General features: G+C 39.2%; 2 protein-coding genes across 2 annotated transcripts in view; one reads left to right on the forward strand and one right to left on the reverse strand.

Moving 5' to 3' along the window:
* The window catches only part of LOC109079377 (mediator of RNA polymerase II transcription subunit 23-like), a 64009-nt gene extending 59020 nt beyond the window's left edge, over positions 1–4989 (reverse strand). Inside the window, exons 1-2 of the mRNA XM_042777210.1 lie at positions 4709–4989; positions 4557–4588 (exon numbers count right to left, since the gene is read on the reverse strand). Coding sequence (XP_042633144.1) covers positions 4557–4588; positions 4709–4909 — 233 coding nt within the window. The 5' untranslated portion in view covers positions 4910–4989. The remainder of the gene's footprint in view (positions 1–4556; positions 4589–4708) is intronic.
* A 7607-nt stretch (positions 4990–12596) lies between these two features.
* il20ra (interleukin 20 receptor, alpha) lies at positions 12597–19926 on the forward strand. The gene is made up of 7 exons (XM_019110971.2): positions 12597–13084; positions 13895–14024; positions 15034–15239; positions 16844–17019; positions 17106–17250; positions 17503–17642; positions 18571–19926. The coding sequence occupies exons 1-7, from the start codon at positions 13033–13035 to the stop codon at positions 19180–19182; spliced, it is 1461 nt and encodes a 486-aa protein (XP_018966516.2). The 5' UTR covers positions 12597–13032; the 3' UTR covers positions 19183–19926.
* The last annotated feature ends 681 nt before the right edge of the window (positions 19927–20607 follow it).

A 20607-nucleotide genomic window follows, 5' to 3' on the forward strand; every position in this document is an offset into this window, starting at 1 on the left:
CTAATCTCAACGGTCATATGATTGTGCAGTGTTTTTGGTGTGTGTTTGGTAGGAATTTGTTGCGAGTTGCAGTTCTTTCACAGCCTCCGGTGTGATACCTTTTCCTTTGTTCAGCTATAAGAGCCCTGCTTGGTAGGCTTGTTAAGAAATGCCTTCGAGTGGAGAGTGGCAGTCGCTTGACCTGAAGCAGAGTAAAATTTTACACCACGATTAGACGTGACTCGACATGCCTTCGAAGGAAAGAGGGGGCGAGACTTCCAGGACACGGCCGAGTTCGGCACGAGATGTTCGGCTTAGATTGTCGTGCACCAGCGGCATCGTTGTATAGAAAGAGATTTTAGTGTTGGAGGGAGCAAGACTTCCAGGCCATGAACTGGCCAGAACTTCGAAGCCACGGTGGGCAAAACATTTCATTGTTAAGCAATTCTGCTGATTATACACTCGAGTGGGGGGAGAGCAAGCAAAGTGCAAAAACTGCAGCGCATCACTGTCCTCATAGTCCAAGTCGCACACATCGCCCCCAACCACCACCTCGTGTGGTGCCTCTACAACCATAGAAGCGTTACGGCTGGGGTTAGACGCGAGAGCGACCTAGAGAAAATGTATACTCCTGAGCGCAGAACTTTATCTGCAGACTATCACAGAGAGAACATGCAGAGAGGCTGCTAAACATACCTCTCATGAGTGTCCCCCGTGATAAACCTGTCATACGGCTCCTTACCTTTCGTTGACTCATCGCGTCCGCGGAGAGGAGTTGAACATTGCTCGTATATTAGTCGCTGAGAACGCGAGATGCTTTCCTAGGGCACAGAAAGTTTGCTTTCCTGAAGGAAATGAAATCTGAGCGAAATAGCGCGCTCAGACATTCGAACATTCGTGACCTATGAAAGGGAACTCCTGTGCATTATTATATTGGATCCGTGCATTCGGTCTTAAAGGGGCAGCAGCCTTTAAATACCTGTTACTAAAGTTACTAAATTAAGTTACTAAACTGGGGTAATTTAACGAAATACATAACTGATTACTTTTTAAAGCTTGTATTTTGTAATCTGTAGTGAAAAACATTTTAAAAGTAACCTTCCCAGCCCTGTGGGTAATTTAACGAAATACGTAACTGATTACTTTTTAAAGCTCATTATTTTCCATAATGTAATGATAAAAATTAAACTTTTCATATATTTTAGATTCATTGCACACCAAACTGAAATATTTCAGGTCTTTTATTGTTTTAATACTGATGATTTTTGGCATACAGCTCATGAAAAAACCCAAAATTCCTATCTCACAAAAAATTTGCATATTTCATCCAAACCAATAAAAGAAAAGTGTTTTTAATACAAAAAAAGTCAACCTTTCAAATAATTATGTTCAGTTATGCACTCAATACTTGGTCGGGAATCCTTTTGCAGAAATGACTGCTTCAATGCGGCGTGGCATGGAGGCAATCAGCCTGTGGCACTGCTGAGGTGTTATGGAGGCCCAGGATGCTTCGATAGCGGCCTTAAGCTCATCCAGAGTGTTGGGTCTTGCGTCTCTCAACTTTCTCTTCACAATATCCCACAGATTCTCTATGGGGTTCAGGTCAGGAGAGTTGGCAGGCCAATTGAGCACAGTAATACCATGGTCAGTAAACCATTTACCAGTGGTTTTGGCACTGTGAGCAGGTGCCAGGTCGTGCTGAAAAACGAAATCTTCATCTCCATAAAGCTTTTCAGCAGATGGAAGCATGAAGTGCTCCAAAATCTCCTGATAGCTAGCTGCATTGACCCTGCCCTTGATAAAACACAGTGGACCAACACCAGCAGCTGGACATGGCACCCCCCAGACCATCACTGGACTGTGGGTACTTGACACTGGACTTCAGGCATTTTGGCATTTCCTTCTCCCCAGTCTTCCTCCAGACTCTGGCACCTTGATTTCCGAATGACATGCAAAATTTTCTTTCATCCGAAAAAAAGTACTTTGGACCACTGAGCAACAGTCCAGTGCTGCTTCTCTGTAGCCCAGGTCAGGCGCTTCTGTCGCTGTTTCTGGTTCAAAAGCACACGCCTGTGCACGGTGGCTCTGGATGTTTCTACTCCAGACTCAGTCCACTGCTTCCGCAGGTCCCCCAAGGTCTGGAATCGGTCCTTCTCCACAATCTTCCTCAGGGTCCGGTCACCTCTTCTCGTTGTGCAGCATTTTTTGCCACACTTTTTCCTTCCCACAGACTTCCCACTGAGGTGCCTTGATACAGCACTCTGGGAACAGCCTATTCGTTCAGAAATTTCTTTCTGTGTCTTACCCTCTCGCTTGAGGGTGTCAATGATGGCCTTCTGGGTTAACCTCTTACCCATGATTGCGGTTTTGAGTAATGAACCAGGCTGGGAGTTTTTTTAAAGCCTCAGGAATCTTTTGCAGGTGTTTAGAGTTAATTAGTTGATTCAGATGATTAGGTTAATAGCTCGTTTAGAGAACCTTTTCATGATATGCTAATTTTTTGAGATAAGAATTTTGGGTTTTCATGAGCTGTATGCCAAAATCATCAGTATTAAAACAATAAAAGACCTGAAATATTTCAGTTGGTGTGCAATGAATCTAAAATATATGAAAGTTTAATTTTTATCATTACATTATGGAAAATAATGAACTTTTTTTACAATATGCTAATTTTTGAGAAGGATAAAAGTAACCTTCCCAGCCCTGTTTATAAAATAAAAAATAAAATTAAAAGAGAAAACACGCATATATATAACATGCGCATACATATACACACACACATATATAAAACACTCGCGCACACATATAACACGAGCGCACACACGCACACATATATAATGCGCGCGCACACACACGCGCACGCTTAACACACACACAACCAGGGCAGGACTTAGGCAGGCGGGGGCCCCTGGGCTTGAGGTTATGTTTGGGCCCTATACCTACACTACAAATGCCCTCAAATAGAACATCATTATGGAGTAACACAAAATGAACAAACATGCTTTGAGGTTTATAAACAGTACAATTAATATGCAACATGTCTAGGCTATAGTCATAATTTAAATGTAATATTAAATATTCATTATAATATAATAAAACAGGATGTGTTCTCTCAGTTGAGAAATCAAAACACTGAAATAACTTTGAGCAAAAAAAAAGGATGATGTTGGCTTATTAGTATTATAAAAGTTATTGTTATATCTGTGTCCTCTTATGTCAGGTTAATCAATAAATTCAATCAAATAAAAAGACATGCTGGCTATTAAAAATCAAATTAAGTCACTATCAACAAAATTTATAGATGGATTGTGCATAAATGTTAAGTTTAAATTTTACATTTTAATGTAGAAATATTAAAAATATAAAATAAGCTACTTTTATTTGAATATGAAACTACAACCACCAGTAGGTGGCAGCAAGTGACTGTCTTAATGATTGAGTTGAATCAACCAATTCTTTTTAAAAAGCTGATTCATTTAACTTTGCAAACGACTACTTTGAATCATTTACTGGTCCGTGTAACCCTGAGGAACAAAAACACTTTGGAGATGCAGCGGTTCTGCTGTTTGTTCTATTTTCTTTCTGACATAGCAAAACGGAATTCTGTAAGTTGTTGTTTACTATACATTTGCGATCTTGCATATATATATATATATAAATAAATATAAACGGACTTGTTTGTGTGATAGGCTAAGTCCTACATCATAGGCATAGCTATGTTATAAAAACAGAAACTCATTAAATAGTCATTTTTTATTTAAAATCATTTTAATGACATATCTTCCCCACTATGTGTAATGGCAGTAAGACAAGAAAGAGCGCTCAAAACTCATCAGATGATCGCATAATTTAGTGCAACATTAATATATTAATATAAAATCATCCTCTGTAAAGAAATGAGGTGTGAACATTTGAGAATTTATGATTATCTTTATAAATGTGCGCTCTTCTGGGCTAAAAGCTTAATGGAGCTGAAGTAGCCATGTGATAACAAACCAATTGATGCAAACGCGATTCAGTGTCCTTCTATGTGAAATGTCAGTTTATGAATACCAGTTTATGCTGTTTTATTGTGAACTTGAAGGTCTAGTTGTAGTTATAAGCTGTAGTAGCCTCAGCTTGCCCGTTTAGATCTTGCGCTGCATGGTTGCCAGGTTTTCACGACAAAACCTGCCCAATTGGTACTCAAAACTAGTCTAAACTAACCCAATCGCATTTCGAGGGGTCCCCTGGTAAAAAATCGCATTTTAGGGAATAAATATCACGTTCTTGTGGTCGCTTTAAACCCGCGGACATGAAAATCAACCCGCAGAAAACAGTGTTAAAGTAGCCAAATTCCGCGGGGGGAAACCGCTGACTTGGCAACACTGCTCGCCTGCGCAGTGGAAATGCGGTTAATAATGAATTAATTCTGAATAGCGTATAATAATGAACAAATCAAACAAACATAAACGGGCAAAGGCGGGGCCCCCTCCAAGGTGGGGCCCATGGGCTGCAGCCCACTCAAACCCAATGGTAAGTCCGGCCCAGCACACAACACATATAATATGAATATCGAGTCTTTATTGTTTACTCACCCAGCAAACGCCTCTTCAGTCACCTCAGTTTTCTGACATAAACAAAGAAACATTTGAAAGTTTAAAGGTTTATTGTGTAATGAAAGGGAACTTTCTGCTCATGCTGTTTATTAAATATTATATTTGTTTTAATGAATGAAACGTTTACCCACCACTACATCCTCAAAAATACTCTGCAGCTGACTTTCCATCGGGACCGCCGTGTGTCCGCAGCTGTTCTTCACAAACTCTCCTGTGTGCGTGCGTGCGTGCGTGCTTGCGTGCGTGTGTGTGTTAACGCTGTCCTGACGCTCTCTCGAACACAGCCGCGACCAGTGCAGGCAGACCGGGAGCGCGTGCGCCGCTGAAAACATTCCGCTGTCAACACAGAGACGGTTCCTGTATCTGCTGCGTTCACGAGATTGAAAAGAGCTAACAAACCGAAAACTCCATAAACAGCGTCCTTTATAAACGCTTAAGTCATTTGTGTTACAAAAAGTATGACACTCTTTGTATTATTGTCTCTGTCCAGATTTATTCGTTAACACTTTATTTTACTTTCTGTTTCATTTATCAAATAATAAACTGCTTATTGCATGCTGCCCGGTCTTTGTACAGTAGTAGCATGTGTTTTAAGACTTATTTGTTCTATTTAAAATAAATAAATAAATACAAATGTCCTTTGTTGGTAAGTTAGCTGGGTCTGGGAATAATTCAGTTATTGCTTCTTGATATTCATATCTGATACTGGTTTGACCTGAACTTCTTGATAAGCATCTGTACCTCTTATGGCCCACGCACAGAAGTGTGTTCCTCTATCAGAAAACTGTACATTGGCTATAATAGCCATAACCATCTTTTACTCGTGTCTTTTCCAAAGAGTTTCTCTTGCTGTTGCTGACCATAAATTGCTCTTACATCTGACCAACTGCTTTTGCCACACAGCCTCCTCCCCTCTTCCGTTATCATCAGGTCCACACTTACAGGGTCACCAGGGTTTTAAGGGGAAGGCAAACTTTTGCAAAGTAACACAGTAAAGTAGCAGGAAGTGAAACTGTTAACTCAGCACAGGCAGGAAATGGAATGAGACAGTCCAGGAACAAACACGTCTTGTGACATCCATTCACAATGAATTCCAAAAAGTGGATTGATAGGAATCCTTTACTTAATGTAATTATTCAGTTACAACAAATGAAGTGCACACAGATACCCATATAACAACATAAATCACATGCTCTGCTGTTCAATTCTCCATTTATTCATTTCCGCAGCGCAGTTTTACCATTTGCTCCATAATTAATAGGCTGGTTACATATGTTGCAAGCTGCCTTTTCACTGATTTCACTGATTTCACTGAAACAATCCAGTGCAAGGGTGCACCCTTCAGCACAGTCTCCATTTAAAGCTGTCTTCAGCCCCTCATCCAGTCTTTACAGTGTTACACCCTTCCTCCTATTGTGTTTATGATTTTATGGTGTCAAGGAATGATAGATTGATAAACAAATAAAAGACAAGTAGAATTGTATTAATTTATCCAAAAGTTGCATCACAAATATTCTCTGATAATAATAATAATAATAATTAAGACATTAAATTAATTGTAAGCCATAACGCAGCAGCATAGAGGAGACTAAACATGATAACCAACTATTTTCTTCAAATAAATATTTCTAATTTATGTATTTAATATTTCTGTAATTACTCAATTCGGATGGGCAAATTTGGTTATTTAGCAGCTTTGCTAGCTGTAAGTATGTCTAATAGTATACTGTGTGTACTGACTCTATGTATGTGCGTATTGCACATTGTCATCTGTTGAAGTCTGTATGTTATATGTAAATTGTTTCTGCAATTTCTGTAGCACGCTACCAAGAATTTCATTCACCAAGGCAAATGTACTGTAAAAGTCACCAAGGGAATAAAAGTGATTTGACTTAATAGTCAACTAAACAACGTTTAATCAAATAGTTTAACACTTTGAGCAAAGCTATCTTATGGTGATGTTAAATATAATTAACAAATGGCATTCCTTCACTACTTTGCATCAGCAATCATTTATTTCAGCAATAATTTTCACATGTATGAACTGAATACAGTGCGCTCCGGAGAGCTGCACACACACACACACACACACACACACACACACACACACACACACACACACACACACACACACACACACACACACACACACACACACACACAGCCGCTAGAGGGCGCCTCTAACTCAAGCACTGCTGCGGTGTTATAACAGTCATCATGAACACTTTATACACTTTATTCCAGCCTAACTTATAAACAAGTAAATCATTTGTACTGTTTTAAGCCATTAAATCTTGGTCTTAAAAATAATGCAATTTTGCTTATGTTTAATGTTGCTTTAACAGGTACATAGACGAGCAAAATTTCCAAAATATTAATTTTTTCTGCGTTTTGTAAATTATACTGTCATGCCAGTTGCAGTTTTCCACTTAAGTGAAAATAATTGTTACTAAAAATGACACTATATGTTCTGAGTACCAGTCCATCTATGTTCATAGTCTATATTTATACTCACCTGAATAAAGGGAGTGAGCAAGATGTTCTTCTTTACTGATACTGGTTATTTTTTTGAAACGGTCCTTAATATAAAACAATATTATAACTGTATAGCAAAATAAATAGATTAAGTGGTGTCTTTTAATTTTTCTTTATAATTCGTCCAATTTATTACAGGTTACAATATTTCTGTTCATCTGAATATGCAGCTCATTAGCAGCACTCTTACATTTCACCTGTGGGGCTGACATCTGCCTGTCCATTTTATAAGACTACATTAACATATGTACGCCTAATAAGTTACACTACACACAAATTTAGTCATTATATTTATTCACAAAATATATAAAGCAAACAAACATTTTTACAACTTTTCACAGCATTGTATTTTGGTCGAATAATGTTGTAGTACAAACGTTTAAAAAAAGTTTTAAAATAAATAAATAAATCAAGTAGTCAAAAAATAAATGAAAATAATTATTTCATGTAAATATCACGTTTGTCTACAATGAAAACAAAACTAGACCAAACTGCAATTGATATTTTATAATAATTATATTGCAATCTACTTTTTGCAATAAAACTAATGCTTATATATTATATATTTAGATTTTTTTATTATTATTTAATAAGTTTTAAATTGATTTGAGAAACTGCGATTTTTCATAATGCCAGTAGATGGCAGCTAGGGACTGTTTATTGAGATGGTTAACCATTCATTCAATGCTGATTGATTCTATTGTAGTGCTGAGTTCTGTGACCCACCAAATCATGTGATCCGAGGAATGAGGCTTGGGTAGAGGTAGGTTTGGGTTTAGTAGTAGGTCGAATTAGCTCAATACAGCTTTGATGGGTTACAGAATTCAGCACGATACCAGAATAATACAAGGTTGTACTTGTAAACAAGGATGTTTCCTGAACTCTGAACAAAACTGATAAAAACAACACTGCGCTGGGGTAATGGTTCATTAATAATCATTAACTAGCTCTGACGCCTGTCATGTGAAATCCCCTTAACCACTGAAAGAATACTAAGACAAAGATATCACCTTATGGATATACAGCAAATGTGCAGGGAATTATGCTTCACACTGGTGCACCTATAAATAGAGGTATTATAGCAAATACAGCATTATGGTCAGTTCACACTGCCACAAAAACTATTTAAAAAAAAAATAAAATAAAAATAACGTGTTTATTTTGTTTTGTTTGGTCGGTGTGTTCACCCTGTTGGAGTATGGCAGTGTGAATTGGCTTTTAGCTGCTCTGGAAAAAAAAACTCAGTAAAAATGCATTTTTTTAATGTTTAATTGCTATTAATGTTAATTTCTTAAATAAGGTACATTCCCTATTCTTGCAGTGTTCAGGTGTTCATGTCTCTGAGTGATATCTGCATGCACCGAAGTCTGAAGAGAACGCATAATATGCTAGTAATCCATACGAGAGAGAGGTCTGGTGTGTCCAGGCTTCTGTCCAGGCTGTCACAACATCCCTTGATTATCTTCACAAATTGCCCTGAAATACAATTCAAACATTAACAATGAGTGTTTAAAATATAACTTGAGGCTCTTACGATGCTCATTTTGGTCTCAGTGGTGAAGTATAAATTTGGTCTTTGGTGAACAGTTTTCAAGAGTGCAAATGACATTTTAAGTTTTCAGCACCTTTCAGGCTCACATGAGGTTTCCAGCAACAAAGTCTACTTGAACAAACACTTCACTACATTGAAAGTTTAGCAGTGTTAAAGAATTAAAAAAAAAAAAAAAATAAATAAATAAATAAATAAATAAAATATATATATATATATATATATATACTGTATATACTGTATATACACATACATATAATTGTACCTCTCAGACTGTAACCCAGACCACCTCACGTGCTATTTAACAGGAAATTATAAAATAAAAAAAATTTGGAAACTTAATACAAAACATAAATGTCCTTCCTGTTTCTGTTCTAATTGTTTCCAATTTGTTCCAGGTGTGTCTAGGTATTATCCTCGTTTCCCTGTGTATTTAAGTTCGAGTCTGTGCAATCTGTCTTTGTCTGAATTGTATGTCTAACCCTCCAGCTGCGTGTGTGTTCCTGCCTGTGCCATGTACTTCCCTGTTTGATTAGGTAAAGACTGTTGATCCTTCGACTCCTCGTCACAGTCACTGCTACTGTGGAGGAGACAATAAATCTATATTTACATTTCATGTTAGAATGACAAGTAAAAAATGTATTTATCCATCCGGCATGGCAGAAGATGTCCATTACAGAGACCATTATGTTTGAAGTGAGGTACATTCGCAGTACTCCGGTTCTATTATTGGTAGAATTTGAGCAGTATAATTTTTTATAAAAATCTTTAAAGGTATATAGTAAATTAATCTCAAAAGTCAAGTCAAGTCAAGTCTGCTTTATTGTCAATTCTTCCACATGTACAGTACATACATACAGAGAATCGAAATTGCGTTACTCTCAGACCCCCGGTGCATACAGATAACACTAACAGTAGAGCCTAAAATCTAGATAAGTCTGCTTTATTGTCAATTCTTTATACAATACGGGAATGTAAAAAAAAGACATAATAGAAAAGAAATAAAATAAAAATATGGTTAAATAAAAGCAGCGCAAGGCACATGGCAGATAGAGCGCAAACCAGTGAACAAACAGTGCAGATAAAAAGATTTTTAGTGCATAAAAAAATAGCTTATTCAGTCTGATTTAAAAGTGACAAAGGGCTCAAGAGCAGTTATTTTATTTAAACTGACTGATGAGGAGGTAGAATGATGTCAGTTCCATGGTGAATGAGGTAGTGAGCAGACCAATGCTGCACAAAGTGACTGGTGCATGACATTGTACGTTAGAGGGAGGGGGGGTGGAAGGACCTGGGGATGTGAGAACTGGGGGGGGGGGGTGTTCATAGTTCAGTGGTGCCTGGGGCAGAAGAGGGACGGGGGGGCAAGTTCGGGAGCGAGTTCAGCTTCCTGACAGTCAGCGGGTGTTGATACCAGCAGTCCAAAAGAAGTGAAATAAAAAGCACCCATCCATAATAAAAAGTGTCTCACATGGCTCCGGGGGGTGAACAAAGGCCTCCTGTTTTTTCTGACACTCCTGAAATCACAGTACAGTTTTATCAATATTTGTTTACAATGAAAGATCAAAATGTGTTTGAAAGAGTTTCAGCCCATTTTAGCCCATGTAAGTGACGTCACCGATTAACAGTACATTGTACACTTTTAGGTTAAATTAATTCGCTTACTTCCATTTATTCATTGACAAACTGACAGCAAAACATTTACAAAACTATAAAAAATAAAAGCCAAAACTGTAATAAATAAGAGCTCAAATCTAGTTCCTCTTTTAGTTTGACCTCTTGTACCCTGCGTTTCATTTGGAAGGGCTCATCCCTATGCCCTAATCCCTTCAAAGGGTTTACCCTCCGGAGTGAGAGCTTCGAAGAGATCGAGGGTGTAAGGGTCAAAAAAATATTTTTTTGGAACGCACTTCTGCGTCATCTTAATGAGACGATCAAGGAGGTGCCTTCGTCGCACATTTTGATCCCCAGTCTGTTTTCTGTTAAATATAAAGTATATTTGTACATGTAATGTAATATGTATTTGTAATGTATATTGTTTCTATTTGAATGGACTGATAAAGTTAGCTGTAAAGTATTTTGTTGAAGTACAATGTCGTTTTGACCATAATAGTGTACCAAAACTCGCAAAAATATTACAGTAGTATAGAAAAATACTATACAGACATTTATTGACAAAATCGAACTCTGTGACGCCAAACAACTTCACTGTGCAAAGGATCATGGGAGCCCGAAGTGTCCATCAGTTGTACCTTTTGAAATCCTTCATTCCGAAGGGCCCTTTGAAGTGACCAGTTTAGAGCACTTCGGTTTGGGACGACCCTTCAATATGGCAGCCATGCATGTTTTCACTCCGAAGTGCCCTTCAAGGAGGACGATATATCCCGTTTGGAACGCACCGATAGTTAGCCTCTATAGTTAACACTTAACAGACTTTTTCAAAGACACCAAACCAATTCTGTGAAGTAAATATTCAACAGAAGCGAGTCAATTAAATGTAAGAAAGTGTCATGAACAGTTGTATGTATTATTTGTGTAATTTTAGGGACTAAACTTACCCTAAACAGTGTAAACAGCAGCGAGAGATTTTGCTACTTGTCAGTTGAGTTGCCGCCCTGGTAACTCCCTCCACTTCAGTTTAAACCATACAGTCCTTGGATTTAAACCGGTTTAAACGCGACTTGAAGGTTCAGTGCACGTGGCCATTAAAACATGTCAGTGTTATGCAGTGTTTATGTACCTAATACAGAAAAGTCAGATAAAATGTCCTGAAATACATAAAACTGTAAATGGAGTGAGAATATGAAAACAGTATTGAGAATATAAAACAATGTTTGAAGTCAGTTTATTTATAATAGGTTATAAAACATTATAATATAAAACAATAATAGCTTTAGAAACAGTAAACATGGTGTAGAAATAAGGCATGAATATATTTTCACATACATGTACACACATATAAACACATGCAACGTGAGCTTTATGTTCTATGCAGTTTTAATATATATATATTGTGTATACATTGTCAAAAGTTGTAAAAATGTTTTGTGTTTTCTGTGTACTGACCTTGTGAACTTGCCTGCAGGACTACAAGACCTGATCATGCTTTATAATAGTTACTCTTATGTGATGTAATTGCCATAATTGTTGTTTCCCATTTTTTGCATGTAAAAAAAAGAGAGAGAGAACAGATCTTTTGTACTTCGATGTGTGTTTTTACTTTCAAATCCAAGACTGAGGAACTAACCTGACTGAATACAATGAAGAGAACAGAGAAGAATCACCGGTAATAACCCAAACCACACAGTTACATGAGCAGAAACAGAAGGTCATGAGCACATCTGCCAGCACTGTTTCAGTCAAAGGGCATCTTTACACAGTTAAAGCTGCTCTGTGCCTGCTCAGAAATCTGTGGCAAGACATACTGCTGCATGAAAGCCTGACTAAATAACACTCTGAGCCACTTCAGCCCCTGTTTCCCAGTATATGGTTACCACTGCAGTGTAAATGCATTCATGCCACCTCTGTACAGACGCCTAAATGATCAATTATTCAATTATTCAGAAGCGCTTCTGTGCCGGCGTTGCAGTGTAAATCTGGCAAAAGGGAAGTGTGACAAAAACACATTCTTCAGTGTCAAATCAGGATTTGTGTCACCTTGCCTAGCCAATTAAGGAGGTGTCATCGTCATAGCCTATAATTAAACCTGCGCAAAGAATCATGGGAGTGAAGTGTGCATACCAAGTCCTTTATTACAAAGGAAGTGGCCAGTTTTGAGCTCCTTGGTTTGGAACGATCCCATACTGCAGACACGACTGTTCTCACTGCAAAGTGCCCTTTGTAGGGCAGAACATGTTCCTGTGGCTCAGTCGTAGAGCATTGTGTTAGCAGCGTAAAAGGTTGTGGGTTCAACTCCCAGGGAACACACATAAAAGAAATGGTATAGCCAGAACGCACTGTAAGTCGCTTTGTATAAAAGTGTCTGCTAAATGCATAGATGTAAATGTAGGCGGATTGATCGCATTTGGAATGCAGCCATTGTCACTCAGGTAATGAAGTCTCACCTGTATAACCGGTCCACTCTCATTCACAGATACTGAACCACCCTCAGGGAGGAAAACTACTATGAACAGTCAGTCAGAAAGCAATGTGTTACACACGTAAAATAATTTCAAAAGCTTTTAAAACGTTGATCAGTATGAAGACGTAGCTCATGAATATTAATGAGGGCGCGTTCCTCGCCACCGGTTGGCTCGGGCTGGTCACGCCCCGTCCACCCGCGCTACACCTGAGATCAGAGACTGCACCTGAGAGAGAGAGAGACAGAAGAGAAGAGAACAGGGAGAATGAGAACGAGCAGGCGTTTCAGCGATGGATTCCGCTTTACTGATCGCGCTGTGTTTGCTCTGGACGAGAACAACAGGTAAACCTCACACTCTCTGTTCAGCTCTCAACTCCTTCGCGTGAAATGGTCTGTGATTGTTTAATCTGAATGTTTCCTGTTCAACATCTGATTTAGAGTCTTTCACAGCCGTGATATTTATGACTTTATAATTAACTGAGGAAATATTACGGCTGTGATTAAGTCATGTGTGATTAGTAAATAACAGTATAAATGACTCTAGTTAGTGAAGCTTACACACACACACACACACACACACACACACACACACACACACACACACACACACACACACACACACACACACATATATCTGTCAGTTCAAGTCTATCTGGAGCTATTTCAAGAAAGCTGTTTCAGCCCAACCCAAGCTGTTCATTTTCTGTTTTATGACAGTCATATCTGTTCTCTTTCCCACAAAGCCTCTTTTATGGATGTATTACAGCAGCACATGATAAAACAAACATGTGTTTTCAGCTTAAAGCAATGACAGGAGCACTTTAACAAGCTTTCAAAGAAATGCTCCAGGCTGATTTGAGTTTATTTCTTCTTATTATTATTGCTGCTGTCTCTAGTGTTTATGTTGTAAACATGTTCATGTTTGGGTTTTTTAACCCCAGCTATAGGAACAACAGGAAGCAGAGTTGCTTTTGTGCCTCTTCCTGTGGTTTTATGAAATCTGATTTATTTTAACAATGCATGAATGTCACTGCATTTCCGGCTGTCACTGCGAAGCTCTGAAAACTGGGTACAATTCAATAAGATAAGATGATGTACAAAATATGAATATGGTCAGTGTGCATATAAATCTGTTGATCTGTTGTATTGTAGGCTCATTTGCTGAGGGACCGCCTGAGCCTAGTAATGTCCACTTCTACTCCGAGAACCTGAGGAACATTGTGAGGTGGACGCCAGGAGAAGGATCTCCCAATGACACGGTCTACACTGTGGAATATGCCATGTGAGTGAGCTCGGGAAATAAAGCATGCTCAGAGACTCAGCAACCCGCCTTGAGAACCGTCCACAGTCAAAGTGTCATTGGGTTAGATACAACACATCAAAGAGAGAGTCATTCATTTTTAAAGAAGCACAAAAAACCTTTTACAAGTTTGGTTTTAGTATGTTTTTTTGATGTTGTGTTGTGTATGTATTGTGTGATTTTTGTGTGATTTGTGCACTCTCAGAAAAAAAGTACAAAAGTACAAAAAGTACTAATATATACCCTTGAGGTACTAATATGGACCATGAAGGTGCTAACATCCTCCTTTTAGGGTAAATAAGGTACAAAGATGTAACTTTTGTAAAGGTTCCACCTCAGTGACAGGTTTATTTGTTTTTTAGTTTTTTTTGAGAGTGTGGCATTGATGGGAAAATCAAATCATTTTACTGACTACAAATCTTGATTCAGGCAATTTCATTCATTTGAGTTAAATTAAAACGTGAAACCACCCCAGCATGTCAGCTTGTGCAAACCAGTGTTATTTTAGTATCGTTGAGATACTGCTATAGTTAATTAATGTTGTGAATTAGTTTTTATTTTTAGATTTTGCATTTTATTGAAACTTTAGTTGTGTTTTAGTTACAATTTTAGTTATATTTTTTAAAGGTGTTTTAAAGTAGTGTTTTGTTGTGTTTTTTTGTTTTTTTTTTTGTTTTTTATTATTGTTTTTAATATGTGTCTATATATAGTTTTATTAATTTTGATGTTTATTTCAGTACATCAAGCTAAATAAACATGAGAAATGTTTATATATATATATATATATATTCAATTTTCAATTCAATATTCAATTCAATATTGCTTTATATATATATATTAAGAATGGTATTTGTTATTTGAAGACACTGAGACATGATGAAGAACATCTTGCAGTGTTTGTTTGTCCGCTGTATGCACTGAATCCACAAACCAATCTGCTGTTCTGCATGGCTGATCTTGATGTGACACGAGGTGTTCTGTGTTCCTGCAGCTACGGCGATGAGGAGGAGAGCGGCTCTGAGCGGGTGAGGTGGAGGCGTGTGGAGCACTGCACCTGCGTCACACAGAACCAATGTGACGTGTCTCAGGAGACCTTTAACCTGGAGGAGGACTACTATGCCAGAGTCAGGGCCGTCAGCGGGAACACACAGTCCGTCTGGACCGAGAGCACGAGCCGCTTCAGCCCAGAGCTCGACAGTGAGTCACACCTGCTGCTGATGATGTACACTGCAAACATTATACCTGTAGCGGTACAACAGCTTCTCAAGAGACACTTTAGTACTTTCTTTACATCTGAAGGGTGCATATTAGTACCTGACAGTAGTAACATGAACCCTTAAGGTAGTGATTTGTACTCTTATGGTATTATTATGAGGGTAAAGAAGGTAGAGGTGTCTCTTTGAGGTTGTTGTACTCCTAAAGGAACAGCACTTTTTTGTGTGTGGATGGATGTTGTGTTAGTTTGTTGTTTATTTAAGCCTAGATAAATAGAGAATATCAGTATGAAGGTGAATAATGATCAGCTTGACACTGATTTGCTGTATGCATGTGAATGTCTTGACAATTTCAGTCCCATTGTAAGCACAGATTATACCAAAATAGCATCGTTAATCCAGTCATTGTTAGTAAACCTACTATAAAAACATTTCACATTCAGACTGTGTAAACGCTTTCTCGATCTCTCTGTCTCACTAATGCCAAGTTACTGAAATGTTGCTGTAGTAACTAACTGTAGTGACTATATAATTACTGTACATAGAGATTCTGGCTGTTGTTGATGCCAGTAATACAATAGCACATGAAACATGACACAACATATTCAGATATTTGACCGCTGTCTGTAGCAAATCATTGAGCTCCGCCCCTGCAATCTCACGCTCATCTGAGAGCCACGCCCACATCCCAGCATCCAATCAACAACCGATGCATAGAACCAAGACCCCGCCTTTTTCATTTCTGAAAATCGTCGCTATATGAAAGAAGAGATCTCTCGCTGCTTCCATTTCACAATTTTTCCATTTGTATTTATTTATTCGTCTGCTGAGTAAGCGTGTAATAAGCAGCATAAGGTACAGTCAGCCGGTCATTATTGCAAAATAAACACCGGTAGATCGATTCGGTTTTCCTGTACACTCCACATCGTCTTTCTTCTTGTGTAATAAAAGTGAAAAATAATTTGAACCTCGAATCAATCTGTCCATGTAATAAATGAGATAAAGGCCATCCAGCCAGTTGTTATCACAGAATAAACCTCGACTTCGATCACCTGTCAGAGTTTATTGTGTGATTATGACCAGCGGTCATGTGAAATGTGTGGATAAATATGTTTCAGATTTGAGACAGGATTAGAGAACAGTCAACAGAGAGAAATCTGAGCTCTCAGAAGAACTCATTCCATCAACTCCTCCACTCGGGAGTTTATTAGGGAACCAAACAGGGCATGTTAGAAAATAAAAACACAAGTAAATAAAAGAGTGAGCTAAATTTAGAGCTGTAGAGATATTTCTTCATTCCACAGCACCGCCCAGCCCTGCAACACCCTTTAATCTGTCAGCACGGTTTTTCTGAAACGTTGTGACTCATGATTTTATCACAAAAACTGTGCAGATGTTTCAGCCCTTTCCGAAGCAGGACTGTCTTTCACTCCGTGTCATATGTGTTAGTTGTTCTGATTCACACAGATTACTCTGATATGCCATTTATTAACTCTGGATGTGTGAGTACAGTAACCGCACCGCTGAACTCTGACCCTCTTAAAGCAGATCACTATCTGATATTGAGCTGTTCGATCTGTGTCACAGCGATCCTCGGCGCGCCGCTGCTGGAGCTGACCGTGCTGAAAAACTACATCGAGGTCACGATCAAGGGGCCCTTCAGATGGAGAACCAAGAGGACTAAGAAAGAGAAGTCCCTCTGGAAGATCTTCCCACACATGATCTACTACGTCTCCGTGTTCAACAGCAGGAGCGGTCACACGGTGAGGGTTTGAGAAACACTAGTTTACTCAGTCAGCCGAACTGAAACCGCTAAATCATTTCAGTTTGTGTTTTGTTTTTGTTGCAGGACTATAGGCGTCTTAAAAACGGGAACCTGACGCTGGGTCCTCTGGACTTCTCCACGCAGTTCTGTGTGGTGGTTCAGGCCCAGTCGGAGTCTCGGCCGCTGGCCTCCAAACCCAGCGAGCGGCTGTGTGTCGAGACCCCCCCAGGTAACACAGAAACACACTCTTGTCTTTTCACTTTCAGACTGCCAGGCCAACAGGTTTGAGCAGTATTTGATGGATGTAACTGACAGGACGAGTTGAGGAAAGCTTTGCTGCTGTTTAATCTCTTTATCAGCTGGTGTGTAGTGCTTGACTGTAACTGAGGTGTTTTCCCAGCGTGCTCTGAGCTGCACTTCCTCATGCGTGAGTCTCCAGTCGTGAATGTGTGTGTTAATGTGTAAACTCTCTCGGCTGCAGATCCCTTCAGAGAGCAGCTGCTGGCTGCCGTGCTGGGCGGCGTGCTGCCGTCTGCGCTCTGTCTGTGTGTCCTCGCTGTGCTCGGGGGGCTCGTCCACTGCTACATCACTGACCACAGACAGAGGCTGCCCAAGAGCACGGTACGACTGACACACTGCTGGAACCCAAGCCTGCAACACACACAGTATTTAGAGATCTGACAGAGGACTGAGGATGGGCTTGTTTGACTAGTGCTAGTCAGCAGCCGGTTAGAAGGACACGCCGGCTCCTTCTGATTGAAAAGATCATTCATTCAGTATATGTCACTTTTGATCAGTTTAATGCATCCTTACTGAATAAAAGTATTAGTTTCTTTAATAATAATATGCAGCTAATAATACAATTATTAGTAGTAATTGTTATTAAAATGTTAATATATATATTTTTAAAATGAATAAAATAATATGCAAATAATTTCTAGTAGACACTGCTGTTCAAAAGTTTGGGGTCAGTAAGATTTTTCTCTGCCAAAAATGAATGCTTTTATTCATCACTTAATCAAAAGCAAATAATGTTACAAGAATAATGTATTTATAATGTTACCGAATATTTAGATTTCAAATGATGATAACGACATCAACATTGATAATAATCAGAAATGTTTCTTGAGCAGCAGATCATCATATTAGAATGATTTCTGAAGATCATGTGACACTGAAGACTGGATTAATGGTTTTGAAAATACAGCTGCGCATCACAGAAATAAATTAGAGTTTAACAGATATTCACATAGAAAACAGCTGTTTTAAACTGTAATAATATTTCACAATTTTACTGTTTTTACTGTATTTTTAATCATATAAATGCAGCCTTGGTGAGCAGAAGAGAGTTCAGGGTTACCAACCCCAAACTTTTGAACAGTAGTAGTGTATGTGAAGAAAAGATATGTATATATGAATACAGTACTATCACAAAAATCCTTCAGAATAGATGATTCTGCTTTTATTTGAGGATCGTGGGAGAGAGTCGTAACATGTCGTCTTGTCACAATCCATTTCTAACAGTAGCACTGAACGCTTGTCATTTCAGGATGTGGTTGGCATGAGTGGAAAACTTCACACGTTCCAGCCTCAGATGCCGCACACAGTCATCTTTAACGTGATGAAGCTGGGAGATGAACCGGCGGCTCTGCCACAGCTGCTGTCCGGTGAGGACTGGTCAGTGCTGGACGAACCGGTTCAGGCTCAGAGCGCTGACCCGCCGCCGCCGCCGGTGTGTTACACACTGCAGCGCGCTCCGCCGCCGCTAGCTGACCCGCCGGACACAGACTCGGTCAGTGTGCACTCTGAGCCGCAGCACAGCGAGGACGGAGATTACGGCATCGTGCTGCCGGCTGCTTTTGGAGCTCCGTACAGGACACAAGCACACACTATACATCCTGTGGATGTCCGTGAGGACGAGCCACACGACGAAGAGCAAGCACAGATATTCCTGGACTGGAGCCCAGACACTCAAGAGCTGAAGATCCCTCTGATGGGCTTGTTAGGTCTGGAGGATGAAGCACCGCTGCAGACCGAAGCGGTCGCTCTGCTGCCTAACATCATCCTGAGACAGAGCTCGGGGGACAGCTGCGAGCCCGAGGACGACTTCACCAAGATGGAGCGAGACTGGGGCCTCGTCATCCGCTCCAGCACAGACTGACAGAGGAATAACACACTGCTTCAGACTCCGGACACACTGTGAAGATGTACACTTGATGCTTATCTAGTCTAGTGAGTTCAGTTTTAAGTTTATGAATGAAACGATATAATGAAGGATTTTCAGCGGACTTTGTTTTCTGCCTTCACTGTGAACATGACACTCCATGAACAAAGCTCAGTTCTTAAGCTGCTGTATTCAGTTACAGTTAACCATTTGCCCCAAACACGTGCACCTCCTGGAAGCTGCTCGAGAGAAATACACATGGGCACTCAGTTCTGAAAGACATCTTTGAGCCAGTCACCTGAGCATCAGAAGACCCGGCAACATCTGTCATTCAGTCTATTTGAGAAATGTGCTAAAACATGTAGTATAATATCGTGAGATACGTCTGATTTTGCTTGTGCAGAAGCCAGATTTCATTATGTGTAGTTTGTTCAGCACTGCTGTGATCCTCAGTGATTTTCTGATAAAACATTGCAAATATTTAAAAAAGGAATAAAATAAAAAAGTGGACAGATAAACTAAGCTTTGTGAACATTAGAAACATGACATTGTGTGTGTGTACTTGATGATGCATATTGAAGGAATTCATGTTTTATATTATATCCTATTTTATATATCTTGTATATAAATACCAAATGATACTTTTTTATTAAAATATTAATGTGTAGTTATAAAAACATTTGTTTATGAAATTTGATGAACATGCAGATTAATAAAGGCACTATAAACACAGCAGATTCTAAACATGTTTAGTTCATATAGAAATGAGAGCTGCTCAGAAAACGAGTGTGTGTGTGTGTGTAATAATTAATGGCAGCAACACTAATGATTATCAGATCAAACGCACTTCAGCTTCAGGCTCTCACGTTCTTCTCTTGGGATGAGGTCATTATATTTCATCACTACAGTTCTGTCTTTAAATGATTGTGAACCTGAGAAGTGTGTTGAGCTGAAGCTCTTCTTCCCATCATCACTAACAGTGCAGGAGCTGTGATGCAGTTTATTTACAATCACGTTCAGTTTCACATTGATTAATCACCACGGACTTCTTATAGCAGAGGTGACATGTAAATGATTTGCAGCTAACGAGGGTCAGAGTTCATCGATCGCTGGTTCACTCAGCACTGGAGGAGACGGATGTGTCAGAGATGAACATGTATTCATATAAAACACCACAATAACCATTTACTGTGTTTCCACTGGCTTCTCTTCAGTGGAGTTTGATTCAGTGAACACCAGTGTTAGTAGAAGTCAGCAGAACTGATGTAACGGATTAGTTTTCTCACTTTCTAATTGTTTTTCTAAACTGTTAATAATTCTCAAACATGTAAACAGGCCGGGTTAACCTTACAGTACACGGATGACTGTCAGACTTTCACAATCCTTCCTCACTTGTGTTAAGATTAGAATCATTTAATTTTA

This window comes from Cyprinus carpio, chromosome A20 (assembly GCF_018340385.1).
Source record: "Cyprinus carpio isolate SPL01 chromosome A20, ASM1834038v1, whole genome shotgun sequence".
NCBI lineage: Eukaryota > Metazoa > Chordata > Actinopteri > Cypriniformes > Cyprinidae > Cyprinus > Cyprinus carpio.